This window comes from Grammomys surdaster, unplaced genomic scaffold, assembly GCF_004785775.1.
Source record: "Grammomys surdaster isolate TR1022 unplaced genomic scaffold, NIH_TR_1.0 99, whole genome shotgun sequence".
Classification (NCBI taxonomy): domain Eukaryota; kingdom Metazoa; phylum Chordata; class Mammalia; order Rodentia; family Muridae; genus Grammomys; species Grammomys surdaster.
The window spans coordinates 14,063,106-14,077,413 of record NW_021604578.1 but is presented as its reverse complement, the minus strand read 5'-3'; the positions used below and the strand labels follow the sequence as shown (position 1 = coordinate 14,077,413).

The 14,308-nt window shown below is 37.5% G+C and overlaps 1 protein-coding gene across 1 annotated transcript in view; it reads right to left on the bottom strand.

Annotated features, from left to right (window-relative positions):
* Cwc27 (CWC27 spliceosome associated cyclophilin) overlaps positions 1-14,308 on the bottom strand; it is a 179,098-nt gene that overhangs the window by 75,124 nt on the left and 89,666 nt on the right. The window contains exon 11 of the mRNA XM_028783918.1: positions 1,114-1,211. Coding sequence (XP_028639751.1) covers positions 1,114-1,211 — 98 coding nt within the window. The remainder of the gene's footprint in view (positions 1-1,113; positions 1,212-14,308) is intronic.

Sequence of the window (14,308 nt, the reverse complement as noted above, 5' to 3'; positions counted from 1 at the left end):
TTGTTAATCACAGTGACTTATAGAATACAGAAACTTGTATGACAGTTCAGTAGTGTTTTGATGAGCTTTATAAATGTACTAGACTTTCTAGTCTGATTATAGAATAAAACCAAACATAAATGCAATGGGTGAGACAGTAAAGTGCTTGTTACATAAGTATAAGGACCCCAGGTAGCATTCCCGGAACCCATGTGAAGCCAGATACGGTGGTGTTTTCAGTCTTCCTATGGTGAAATGAGAAACAGAGACAGGACAATGCCTGGAAGCTCCAAGGCCTGCTAGCATGAAGTATAGCATGGTGAGCATTAAGAGACCACACTTCAAACAAACTGGAAGACTGAAACTAGTATCTGAGTTTGTTCTGACCTTTATACAGCTCCCTCCACGTGTGCACTTCTGTGCAAATGCAGATACTCACAAATACATACACACACATTAAAGCAACAACAACAAAATCCAGTAGGGATTTAATACAATTCAAACCAACACACAATTGTCTGTATGAGTCCTAACATAGGTCTAAAATCCTTAAATGTCTTAAAGACTGTGCAATATAAAAAGAAAGAAAAGTTTCTGTGCACTTTAATTCAGTTATGTATTAAAGCAACACTAAGTCTTACCTGGTTTTTAAGTACTCATTAAGCCTACTTAAAAGAAATAATCATGGTCCTATTTGCATCCAACTTGTTTTTCAGAAAAATTTTCTCCTTACATGAAAATTTATCTTTTGGTAACTGCCCAGAGCAAGTTTATAGAAAAAAACAAAACTGCCAATCCTCAAGGAAGAGTAGGAAAGCAAGAGGAGGCATCAAGAAGGTAGAAAAATCGAGGCATCAAGAGACAGTGGTTGAAGTGCTTAAGGGAAAGCACAAGGACCTGAGTCTGGGCCCGTGTACCCACAGAAAAGCTGGGCATGCTGGAATGCACTTGTAGCCCAAGCATGGAGGTGGAGACACAAGGCTCTCTGGGGCTTGCTTAGGCAACTAGTTAAGGACACTGTGTGGAAACAGGAAGTAGACAGCTGAAGAATGTCATCTGAAGCTGATGTCTGACCTCCCCCCACCACACACACACATTAAATAAAGGATAATGCAAGCCCAACAAAGCCCTTACCTTCACTTTCTTTCTCCACTTTTGTGGCAGTTTCTTTCTTCTGCTTTGCTGCTAAGAGTTCCCGCTTTAATTGCCTTGCTTCTTTTCTGAGCTCTTCACTATAAAGCATAAAAGATATGTAAGTTTATAATATACTGTCAGAAAAACTGGTTTAGCAAAAGCAGAACTGTTTATTTTTAGATGCACTAAATCAAAGAAAAATAGTCAATAAATTAACTTTCTGCTATGTACATGCATTTGTAGATAATATTATTTAAGTTGTCGTTTTTCACAATAACAGTGTAAATATCTATAAATATTTTCCCTCTCAAATATATGGAGTAGAAGAAGGTAAGTGGTAGTTTGAAATGAGATATCCTCTCTAGTCTCAGGCATTTGAATAATAGGTCTCAGGTTGGTGGTGCTGTTTGGCTGAGGAGGTGTGGCCTTGCTGGAGGAAATAGTATCACTGGGGACAGGCTTTTGGAGTTCAGAGACTTAGGCCATTTTGAGTTTGCTCTCTTGGCTTCCTGTTTGCTGCTTTGAGACATGAGCTCTCGACTGTTTCTGTTGAACTTCCCCAGTTGTGACTATGATAGATTCTTACATTCCTAGAACCATAACCCCAAAATAAACCCTTCTATATGCTGCCTTGGTCATGGTGTTTTCTCACAGCAACAAAAAAGGAACGAATGCAGTGTCTTAGCTAGGGGTTCTATTGCTGTGATGAAACCCTAGGACCAAAAAGCAACTTGAGGAGGAACAGGTCTATTTGGCTTACACTTCCATAAAATGAAGTCAGGACAGGAGCTCAAACAGGGCTGGAGCTGTTGGAGGAGTGCTGCTTACTGGCTTGCTTCATGGCTTGCTCAGTCTACTTTCTTAAAGAACCTATGACCATCAGCCCAGGGATGGAACTATCCACAATGGACAGGGCCTTCCTCCATCAATATTTAATCAGTAAAATGCCTTTCAGCCAGATCTTACAGAGGCATTTTCTCAATTAAGTTTCCCTCTTTTTGGATAACTCTAGTAATGTGTCAAGCTGACATAAGACCAGGCAGTACATACAGCTAGTGAAAACTGGCCCACTGTTTTCTGAATTTACTAGTAAATTTAACACTAGCCTCAAGGGCTCTTGGGTCAAATTAAAATTTACAAATGTACTTTTTTGAACACAGGGCCTTTGTAGGTATCCCAGGTTGATCTGGGGAAGGTTACATAGTTCAAAGTGGCCTTGCCCCTACTTCCTCCTCCTGTCTATAGGCATGAACTAGTATACTTGGCATACACACAAGATTCTGAATAAGTAATAGTCATCAAATCTAGATATACATAAAATAGATCGACTTCAAACTTGCTTAATTACCAAAATTTTACCAGTAATTACCATTTGTTAAGCAATTATTATATGATAGTTGTATAGATAAAATTATTTAAAATTTATTTGATTATTCAAAGTTTTTAGTTCTCTGGCCATAGTTTGCTTATTTAAGTTTTCTCAGGACTTGGGAGGCTGAAGCAGGACTAAGGTGAGTTAAGGCATGTCTAGGCTATATGGTGAGTTCTAGGTCAGTCTGGGCTACTATCAACTCCCCGACACAATTCTTAAAATACTCATCTAATGCCACATTTGGCATGTAATCTCCTCTTTGTGAAACCTTTCAGGCTAAAGTATTCTAAAAATTAACATGTGGTGTCATGTGTAAAAGTGAGTGCTAACTGACAAGTAAAGTGACCTGTTTCTGCAACACAATTTTAGGGCAGAAGATCCAAACTTACTTCCTGACAAAAATTACTAACTGTTCATGTTATGCATCTTAGTTTGGCTATGGTTTACTACTCCCTCAGAGTCAGTGGGGTGGATTTTTGTCCTCAGTCACAGTACGGGGATGGAAAGAACTTTTAAGAGGTAGGAAGTCCTTAGGCCAATTGGAGGGGGCCAGCATTGGAAAGAATTTATCTTTAGCTTGCTGTTTCAAGATGTAATCTGTCTTTTAAACATGCTTTCAACACTGATGTTTACCATCAGGTTAATACAGCTATGGTGTAGTCTTGCCAAAGCTGTTAGCCTTTATTATTAAATATATACTTATATATTTAATACTTAATTTATTTAATATACTAAATAATATAATATACATCTAAGTAACTAATACAAATTCTAGACATATTATACCCTTAAAAGACAAGTATTCACTCTATTTACAGGAAAGCCAGACAGGAACAAGGATGCTCACAGAAGACTGGAAGATCAAGCAGACACCACACCCTAATCTCCAAAGTTATTCAAGCCAACCTTAAGCCTAGATAGTTCTACACTGATCCATCCCTATAGGAACATCCAATCAGCCCACAGCCCCACATGACAAGGGCAGCTGTGTATGAAGCTCAACACAAAGTTTCAAAGACCCTTAAAACATTAGGAGATTTTTGCAATTTCTTTTTGTAACTTAATTTCACAGTTCTTGAGTATCAACTTTGTATATGATCATGTTATGTCACCATGTCAAAAGGCAGTACACTGCTTTGTGTAAAGCTTCCTATTGGTCCTGATTCCCACTGTAGTGCTTACTAACAAGGTTTGTCAAAGTGAAAGGCCTTATAAATATACAAGCTTGAGTTCTTTTGGTTTTCTACACAAAATGTTACTTGGCTTTTAAGATCCTTAAACTATCCTTTCTAATCCAAGTTCACTACCTCTTAAATATTTTCAGTCCTGTTTCTAACTGAGCTTGCAGTACTCTTAAAATCTTCAAAACCACTTCCTTAGTTATACTTCATGACCCACCTATATTGATCCCATTAACATTGCATTAATTCTGGATACTATACTGATAGTCGCTTTACTACTGTCCTCATCAGAACTCTTAATTATCTTGAAACATTTGGCCCTGTAGATGTGACATAGCTGCTCAGAGTAATTGTGACTACAGGTCAGGTTGTCCCTTATCCCCTCAGGAATAAGAGACAACCCTCCATTGAAGGGTAACCTTAGATATGAGCTGCCGTCTGGGGCTTTGCAAATGACTATTGTAACAAATGCCCTTACGATTTCAGTGTACAGTGAGATTTGGGAGCCAATGGTTAGCATTCTACTGTAGAAACTATCTTTCCTCTACTACAATTTCAAGCATTCTTACTCACTAACCCATTCATTCAGCAAACAAACAAACTCAAATTTCTCTACAGTTTGATGTGAAGTGATTATTATCTTTACAAATGGACTCCATCCTGGAAAGAGCACTTTATATATACAGTCTGCTTTGCAATCTCTGGCAATCTATCCCTCTTACATCTCCTGAACTGTTTCTATACCAACCAAATTCAATGGCCTGTGCTGAGATTTCTTCTTTCCAGATGGTCTTGCTGTCATTCAAAGATATTAACTACTTCCTTCCTGAAATTCTATCTGAACCAGATTTATCAGCATTTTGGAATCAAGATTTCCCAATTGTCTTTGTCTTAGTTATTCCTTTTCTTCTTAACTTAAATTTGTTGGAGTTTCCTCATCTGTATGTAGTAGCACTTTAGTCTCATGATATCAAATACCATTCCTAGATAGGTTACTTGCAAATCTAGTGTGAACGCTTTCCCTTGAGTCTGGTCCTACCTTTCTAACTATTACACATTTCCATATAGAGTACGAAGAATGCCTCACGAAATAAATATAAGATATAACATAAAAGCAGTAAAAAATTATGAACACAAGCTGGACAGTGGTGATACATCCTTTTAATCCCAGCTCTTGGGAGGCAGAGGCAGGTGAATCTCTGTTCAGGGCCAGCCTGGTCTACAGAGCTAGTTATAGGACTCCAGAACTGTTAAGGCTAAACACACACACACACACACACACACACCACACACCCTGTCTTGAAACTTTCTCCCCCACTCCCCAAAAAAGTAAAAAAAAAAAATTAATTATAAATAATATGATTATTTAAATTAAAGATATTTTTCTTTCAACATATAAAAAAATATTACCTTATATCCAAGGTATTTGAATATCTGTTATAAAGTCTTCCCAATCTGTTACCTATTTTACTCTTAAGAAGTACTGAAATTCTGCCTAACCACATTTCAAGGGCTTTGACCTAGACGCACAGCCTGTCAGATTTCTCAATATAAACACACACTCTCATATACAAACAGGATGTCTCCCCTGTTTTGTGAACAAGTCTGTCTTTCATGTACCTAATGGTAGATTATCTATCTCAAGAAAAGACTTCAAACTTCTTCAGGACTGCTCTTTTGTTCACTGGATCAGTGTTAAAGTACATATTACACAGAATACTTCCTCTTGGCACTTACATTCGACGCCAACTTCAGGCTCTTATATACACCTCTGATAACATAATTACTTCCTTCTTGAAGTTTGTGGACACCATCCTAGAAATTTCTAGTTCAGACAGCGTGACTGAACTGTATAGTCTCCTCTACCCACTAGACAGTCCTGTCTTTTATTCTGCTAGTTTTCAGTTGGGTAAGTAATTCAGTCATTTAGAGGATGTTTCTTGAAGACTAAGACTATTTTCCAGGTTGAAGAGCAAATGCTGCATTTCTACAGGCCAGACAAATCAGCTATGAGGATAATTTGAAGTATAATAAAGAATTAAGCTAAGGAAGTTTAAACCATGTAAGACACCACTGCACCAGAAAAGAACATAGTTAATTAAGAAAATTAACTTGGATTAAGTAGACCGGATCAAAAAGTAGACTCTTACTTATCAGTCGAGGATGATTTCAGAACAGTTACTTAACTTCTCTGAGACTCAGTTCTCCTACCGTATAGTTAAGGACAGTTATAAGATACTGAGTACACAATAAATGTTCAAAAGTACTTACTATGTAGGTCAGATATGTAAAATATCTCTACTGCTTAGGACTGTTTATCATGTAAGAAAATTTTATAATTATTTAAATGAAAGCCATCCTTGGTATCCATGGAGAATAATTTTATTCATAATTTGAAAGTGCAAAAAAGTGAAATTCTATCCCTGATAGATTTAGACACACTGTTGAAATAGCATAAACTGAACAAAAATGACTAAAAACTCAAAAAAGACAAAGCGAGACAAAAAAACATAGATCTACACAAAATATTATAAACTTCTTACTATGTTGAAATTTTCAAGTGATTTGAGGACTTTCAATGTTGTAAAAACCAAACTAGTAAAATATCACATTTGTCAATGCTTTTGCAATCCCTAATTCTTGGAATGAAGTATAACTTTAAAAATTAATATTTAGATCACAGTGTAATTTTAGGGATGCCAATCTTACATTCTCTGGAACATAATCCCCTTATTCACTGGCAAGAAATATTTTTAAATCTGTGAAAACAAAAATGAAAATTATAATCTCGAACTATATATCAGTATGTACTGCCAAAACCATGGGCCTGCCTTAGGATCCAAAAAAGCAACTGCTCAGCCTCCTCAAGGTCTAGTTTCTGTTGGGATAATAAGAGAAGGTACTTTTTTTTTTTTTTTATTATATGTAAGTACACTGTAGCTGTCTTCAGACACCCCACAAGAGGGCATCAGATATCATTACAGATGGTTGTGAGCCACCATGTGGTTGCTGGGATTTGAACTCATGACCTCTGGAAGAGCAGTCAATGCTCTTAACCACTGAGCCATCTCACCAGCCCGAGAAGGTACTTTTATAAATGGTTTCTGTTGTTATTAAGTCTATGGTAAGTTTTTTTTTTTTGCCTAATGGATATGTTTTTAATTATATATTCATCTGAATTTTAATACAGTTTGAATATAACATTATTCACCAATAAGTAATTCTGTACTGTTCTATGTATATAATTTAATCTAACAAATCTACAGTATCTGGCCTTCCTACTAGAGATTACTAATTTATTCAACAATATCTAATATTTACATGTAGCATTCTGGATACAGGCACAGAAATCAAGGTAAGCAAGAAAAGATGGGAACCTAACTTCAATAAATTCTTCAATTCAGTTACTTCACTGATGACAATCTTCTTAATAACATGTAATACAGGCACTGTGCACCACACTCACTGAGGGAACTAGAAAGTTAAAACAAAAATCTATAAATTCTAGTCTCTGTTCTTTGTAATATAACATACCAACACCTACACAAACTCTTTGAGGAGCTTGAATTGCAAAGGGCATAAACCTTGTGTAACAATAATGAAAGAAAGCAGTGTGTGACTAAAAGGTAATGAAGACATGACTGAAGCACTTAGAAATTCAGTGACAGACGTCTGCAGGCTAGGTGAGAGATGACATTGCACTAGAGTCCTGTGGACCGGACCCCAAACAATTGTTAGAAATGTGCCATGTGGAGCCGGCAGGAAGAGCCATCCAAACAGTACCTTTAAATCTCAACAGGAAGCAGAGAGTAAAAAGAAAGAGCAAAGAACGTTAATTGATTCAGTAGGTAAGGGTATTTGATGTACTCGCTGGACAACTGAGCTCTGCCCCTAGAACACGGGTAAAAAAGCTGGATGTGAGCCAGGCAAGGTGGTGCCCACCTTTAATGTTAGCATTCAGGAGTCAGAAGCAAGTGCATCTTCATGAGCTTGAGTTCCAGGTCTGTCTGCTTTACATAGTGAGTTTCTAGGTTAGCCTGGGGTATTCAGAGAGATCTGGTCTCAAAACAAAGATAGAATTCCTTTCCTCTCTTTCCTAGTTCTGATAAAGGCACCAGAACGCTGGTCTCAGGATCACTTTGGTTTCATTTCCTGACTTAACTCCACCTTTCCTTTCACATCACTGTGTCTGTCTGTCTTCTTTGAGTTTAACTTCACATAGATGTCAAATTCTACAATCCTATTCAGCTGAGTTGTATGTAAAGTCTACTGAATTATGCACTAATTTCTATAAAGTATGCACTCTTCTTTCTCAAGCACTCAAGTCCTCTCATGAGCTAGCTTCAATATACATTCTCCTACTTTAATCTTCCATGTAGACTACACAGTTACTCTAAATTTCAGTCAAAACATACTAGTCATCATTATCTTGGCAAAATTTAAGCTTTGGCAGACATGCCCTTTGTTCATGCAATTTCTGTGACTTAAAATACTGCTATTTTATTATTGCTGTTTACTAAAACCTTCATCTTTTCAGACTTCACAGAAAAAGCAGCACTCAAGCTGTGGCTCTATTCAGAACATACTATTATAACAAGGTCAGTGCAAAAAAAAAATAAGGATTAACATGAAAAAGTACACTACCATGTACTTAGAAGGAAATTACATCTATAATCAAAATATACCACAACCAATTCATGACTGTTAAATTATAGGAGCAACTTAATGGAGTAAGATTTTTTAAAGAAATTATAAAATGAAACTGAATATCATACCAAGATCTACTCTGCCACTTTTTTTTTCTTTTAAAGTTAATGTGAGGGCCAGAGAGGTAGCTCAATTAGCGAAATCTAAGGATACATATGAAAAAGCAACTATATTCACTTAGTAAAATGCTAAGGATATATATGAAAAATCACTAACTTTAAAATATGAAGGAGATATTTTGAATGGGTAGATAACATTCCTCTCAGAAGCTCTAAGATATTAAATAGAAATCTCAGTGCCAGGTATGAGATGCCTTCCTATGAGTTGTTGCTTAGAGGTATTCCAGAGGCCCCCAAAACAATGCAGGCTTCCTTCTGCATTTCTCTTGGTTATCCACCAGAACTAGATGATAATATTCCACTGCTGAAGGGACCACATACTTTGGCTGTAAGGCACACACAAATCAAGCTGGAACAGAAGTGGAAGCTCCTTCTCTACTAGCTGGCTACTTAGTGCTATGAGAGGCTATATAATATATAATAGGCTGCTAGGAGAAAAATAAAATTAATGATTTTTCCCAGCTATGAATATAAATATCCCAGGCAAGGTGTGCTCATTGGTTTAATAGTGGTGTCACCCTTATGAGGGTAATTAACTGCTCTTTGGTTGAATTTTAGGCCTATTCACAGGAGGGAACTCATTCTTGGTATAGTAAACCTGTTAATAAACTCATGGCTAACTAACTGGAGGTCTCCATTGGGTCTCTCCCCTCCGAGATGGGTAACCTTGTGGAAGAGGGTGAGAAAAACCTGTAGGAGTCAGAGGGGGTAAAGGAGACCATATGAACATGGTCCACCCAATCAACCAAGCAGGACTCATATGTATTCACAGAGACTAAAGCAGCAAGCACAGGGTCTGCATGTGTCTGCACCAGGTCCTCTGTACGTATGTCCGTTAGCTTGCTGTTTTTGTGAGACCCCTAACAGTGGGAGTGCATGTATGTCTTCTTCCTGTTGAGCTGCCTTGTTCATTTTCCTTATGAGTGCTTTCGCCTTTCGTCCTGTTTGGCTGTCATCCTTTGGAGGCCTGCTCTTTTCTGAGGAGGCAACAGAGGGTAAGTGGATCTGAGGGAGAGCCAAGGTAGGGGTAGACCAAAGAGGAGTGGATGAGGGAAACTGTGGTTGGGATATATTGTATGAGAGAAGAATCTAATTTCAATTAAAAAAAAAGAAAGAAAGAAAGAAAGAAAGAAAGAAAGAAAGGAAGGAAGGAAGGAAGGAAGGAAGGAAGGAAGGAAGAAAGAAAGAAAGAAAGAAAGAAAGAAAGAAAGAAAGAAAGAAAGAAAGAAAGAAAGAAAGAAAAGAAAAAAAATCATGGCTAGAAAGGCCCTAGGGGTAGCAGTTTTCCATCTATGTGTTGTGAGCCTTGTGGCCTTTTCACAGGGGTCACCTAAGACCATGGGAAAACACAGATATTTACATTATAACTCATAACAGTAGCAAAATTACAGTTATGAGGTAGCAACGAAAAGAATGTTATGGTTGGGGGTCACTACAACATGAAGAACTGTATTAAAGGGTCACAGCATTAGGGAGGTTGAGAACCACTGCCCTAGGAGGAACTTACTATTGTTCATTGGTTAAATGGTCATGCTGTCCAACTCTCCTTGAAATATTTGTATTTATACTTGTAGGTGAGTGCTGCTCTTAACTTTGATCAGAGAAACTTCTGGTTGTAGTAGGCAGCAATTAAGCAGAGATTCAGAACTGGCCAAGGTGCTGAGACAGACGTCTGTCACTCACCTCAAAGGCCCAGGGAACATGACAGAAGATGAGGATGGTTAGGAGTGCTTTGAAATGGTATCTTCTAGATAAGACTCTTAGTTGTTACAGTCATGATAGTGACATTAGTGACAGTTAACTGCACAAAGATGGGTCATCAACATTCATCACGAATGGGGAGGTACCACCAAGTCCCAACCCCTCTGAAAAGTTGACAGTCAGCTAAGGGTTACTGAGTAGGAAGAGACATATTCTTCAGTGGTTTAGCAGCTGGTAAACTGTTCCTGCTCAAGCAATTAACTCACTACTCATGCTCATGTAAGCAACCTTAATTAGGTTCTACAGGACACAAACAGAAAAATAGGAAACCTAATATCCATGTTAGAATTCTAAATCTTAGACAAAACATTTGAACATATATGATCTAGGCTCAACATTGTTGTCTGGATACAAGAAAGCAATTAATCCTTCCATTTAGTTTTATCAACACAAGAACACTCTGGGTAGGATATACATTAATAATTCTGAGCTATATAATCAAAAATTTAAGTGTAAATAATTACTGTATGTAGGTTATTTTATTTCAAATCTTTTGGCCTTAGGACAGTAAAGCCCATTATGAATTAAATTATTTCATCTCAGTTTTCTCATCTAAAATATAGTAAGATGTCAAATAATTGAATCTTCATTTTGGACACAGACACAGGTTAGGAACAATATGAGTCAGGGCAGAGCTACACACTGGCTCAGACACCCAGTTCTTAATGCATTCTCCTCTCAACTGTGAGCTGCCCATACAAGGAAATGTTCTTGTAGATTTGCCTAGCTTTAATTTTCCCTTGCTATTTCTCTCATTTTCTTCAGGTATTGTGAATGTTCCTTAGAGGGAAAACAAATTTATACCTGCTCTTTTCTTATGGAATGATAGGTATCGTAATAGAAGTTGCTGAACTCAAAACAGTGACCATCACTAATATATACCTTTAAAGGTAAAAACATTATCCAGCTCTGATTCTTTGATTTGCCTTTAAAAGAATTTTAGTCAAATTAAAAGAAAAAGGAATGCATGTCTTTCTGACATAAGATAATAAATAAATGTGCTTAGAGTCTTTATTAAGGAAGTTGATGAGTAAACATAAGTCCACCATAGACTGCTCTTCTTGAGTCATGGAGTTAACACTTGAAGTTAGCTTAAGCCTGCTATTTCTCAGTGGAAGAATTCATAGCACATGGAAATAGCTAACAGGCAAACAGTACAACTTTATGACTTTCAGTTTGCTGCTTTAATCACAACAATATCAATTTGTTTATAATGAGACAATAACTTGGCTGCTGATAAAAATTATAAAATCACTTCAATACAAGCCCTTTATAGGTATTAAGACTATGGCACAGTTTTTACACTTATGGTAGCATCAGCTGGAGCAGAGATATAGATTTGCCATAACTCATAAATACCATAATATACTGTAGCTTATACATACATAAACTTTGAAAGAAAATCAGGGATATCTCACTGTGATTCCAAACTTGGTTCTATGTGTTGTTAGTGGTAAGACACACACACACACACAAATAAACAAAACAACCCATTTTAATCAGTGTTTGGAATAAGACAGATATGTATAGAGAGTGATAGGGGCTGGCAACTCCAGACAGGGATCTGACTTATTTAATTAGCATAGGCACAAGCAGGAAACATGAACAGCTGGTTTTATAATGAAAGGCTTAGAGTGGTCGGCCTGCAGTTAGATAGACTTTGAGACAAATTTTTGACTTGACTACATTTTTAACATCGGACATCCCACTATTCCCTGTCATCCCAAAGGCTGTCAGATCTAAAACAGAATAATGTTTACTACTAGATAAAGTAGTTAGATGAAAGCTTTTACCCACTTCTCAAATACTTACTAAAAGATGCTAAGACTTAAAAACCAAAAAAGTGTTCTATTTAAGTTTTTGTATAGTGAATTTTCCCATTATGATTTCTGTCTTCATTTGAGAGGTAGCTCTACAGGTACTGACTCTGGCTTAAGAAAAGACCCATGAGAATAAAATGCATGTAACAGTGTATGGTTGGGAAAGAAGTTTTGACAAAGAATACTTTGGAAGTTCTTTCCAAAGGGACATTCCTGGCCATGAACAGAGAATAAAAATATGTCTATCTCTCTACTTTGTTTACTCAGGTGGGCTCACTTTCATAGAGCATGGAGCTTGAGCTCACCAATTCTGGCTGGTCTACCTGGCCAACTTGCTCAGAAAATCACCTGCCTCTGTCTCCTGGGTGCTGGGATTAAAGACAGCCACCACACCTGCCCACCTTGTACATGGATTCTGAGGTTCCTCATCCTTGCATGGCAAATACTTTGTATACTGAGCCATCTTTCCAGTCCACTAGACGTAATATTAATGGAAAAAGCCGAAGTCATTTCTAAAAAAAAAAAAAATCTAACCAGCTACATTTACTACAGAATCTTGAGGAAGTTACTCAGTATGTAGTTAGTGCTTAATAAACACAGGCATAAACCAGGAACAGTATGAGAAGACTAACCCTGGAACTACTGAAGGAAAATGTAGAGGCTTAAGAGCAGGGAGATTTTGTGAGAATAAAAATACATTCCAAACATAGCACACATAATAAAACCAGAGAACACAACATTAGACAAAACAACGTACACATAAAAAAGATGAGGTCATATCGTGAGGTTTATATCCACTGGAAATAGTAACCTTTAGAATGACTGAAGATTTTCCATTTCTCACTGAGTTCTTTACCAACACTAAAATGCTTTTCACATTATGTAAAAGAATGAATGTGTGAACAAACAATTTCAAATACAGTACATATGGTATGGACTAAGTGAGGGGAAAAGGGATGAGGTGGAATTTTTTTTCTGACCACCTGGTCTTTTATCAGCATAGATTAAAATAATACAGAACGGCTTATAGAAGACCACAAAGTTCAACAGTTTCGCAAAGTGACTTACTTGTGTGTAGGCAATCCTCTTAAATCACTAAGATTTCACATATTAAGTCTGGAGATGTTGGTCTTGCCTTTCTCTCAATGGAGAAACAAACACTGAGCCCCTCATTTATCTGAAAGTCAGTTTCATGTGTGATGGACAAAAAGGTATGAGCTTCTTCTGAGCCGCCCAGGAACACGGTCAAACCCAAGTCATTCTGCTTCAGGTTTGCCATCAAATTCATCTCTATGAAAGCCTTCCTGAAGATAACTACGTGGTGATAATGAGGAGAAAGAGGAGGATATTTACTTTGTTTTGTGTTTCTAGTCCCACATTCTCCACCTTGGGTTGGTAGGGGTTCCCCAGTCTGTACTGTCCTTGTGTGCTCTTCTTCATCTAATAGTGACAACTTTAATTGTTAGACAACATCTAATTGTCAACATCTAACTGGAAGGCTTGATCTCTCTCAATTCATCCACTTCTCTGCATTGTGGTCACCACACAGATCTATGACTTTGTATGCAAACTAGAGCATGGTCACTCTTATCAATCTTTATCAGGTTTGACTCATGTTTTCGCTCTCGCACGCCTTAATTCTCAAAGTCCAAATTGCTGAGTACAACTACATGGTTCTCCCTTTATTCTCATCTCCATTTCTTGCTTCATCCTTTATACATAGTCCATGTGTTTATTATTTTATTTTATTTCACGTATGTATGTGTCTATCTGTATGTGCCTCATATGTGTGCAGTGCCCTGGAAGGCCAGAGAAGGTGTTGGGTATAGCAGTTGTAAGCCACCTGATCTGGGTGCTGGGAACTGAACTCAGGTATTCTACAAGAGCCATCTCTCCAGACTCTACTCCACATACTTAAAAGTCACATTGGTACCTGGATCCTATCATAATCATGGTGCCTAAGGCCTTCCTCCAACCACTCCCTGTTTGCCAACAGCTCATATATGTCACTCTTTAATCTTGACTTCCTGGACACATTCTCGACAAAAATTTCTCTCAACTCCAATATGGTACTCAAGCCCCTTCATTTACCCCTGTGGGGTCATACTTCAATGTCTGTTCACTGTTTTGGTATGGCTTGCAGTCAAACAGAACTGTTATTTCACTTTGCAACTCAAACAACTAGCAGAGGAGCTGACAGTGTTGAGTACTCAATGAATATGCCACACTGACTAC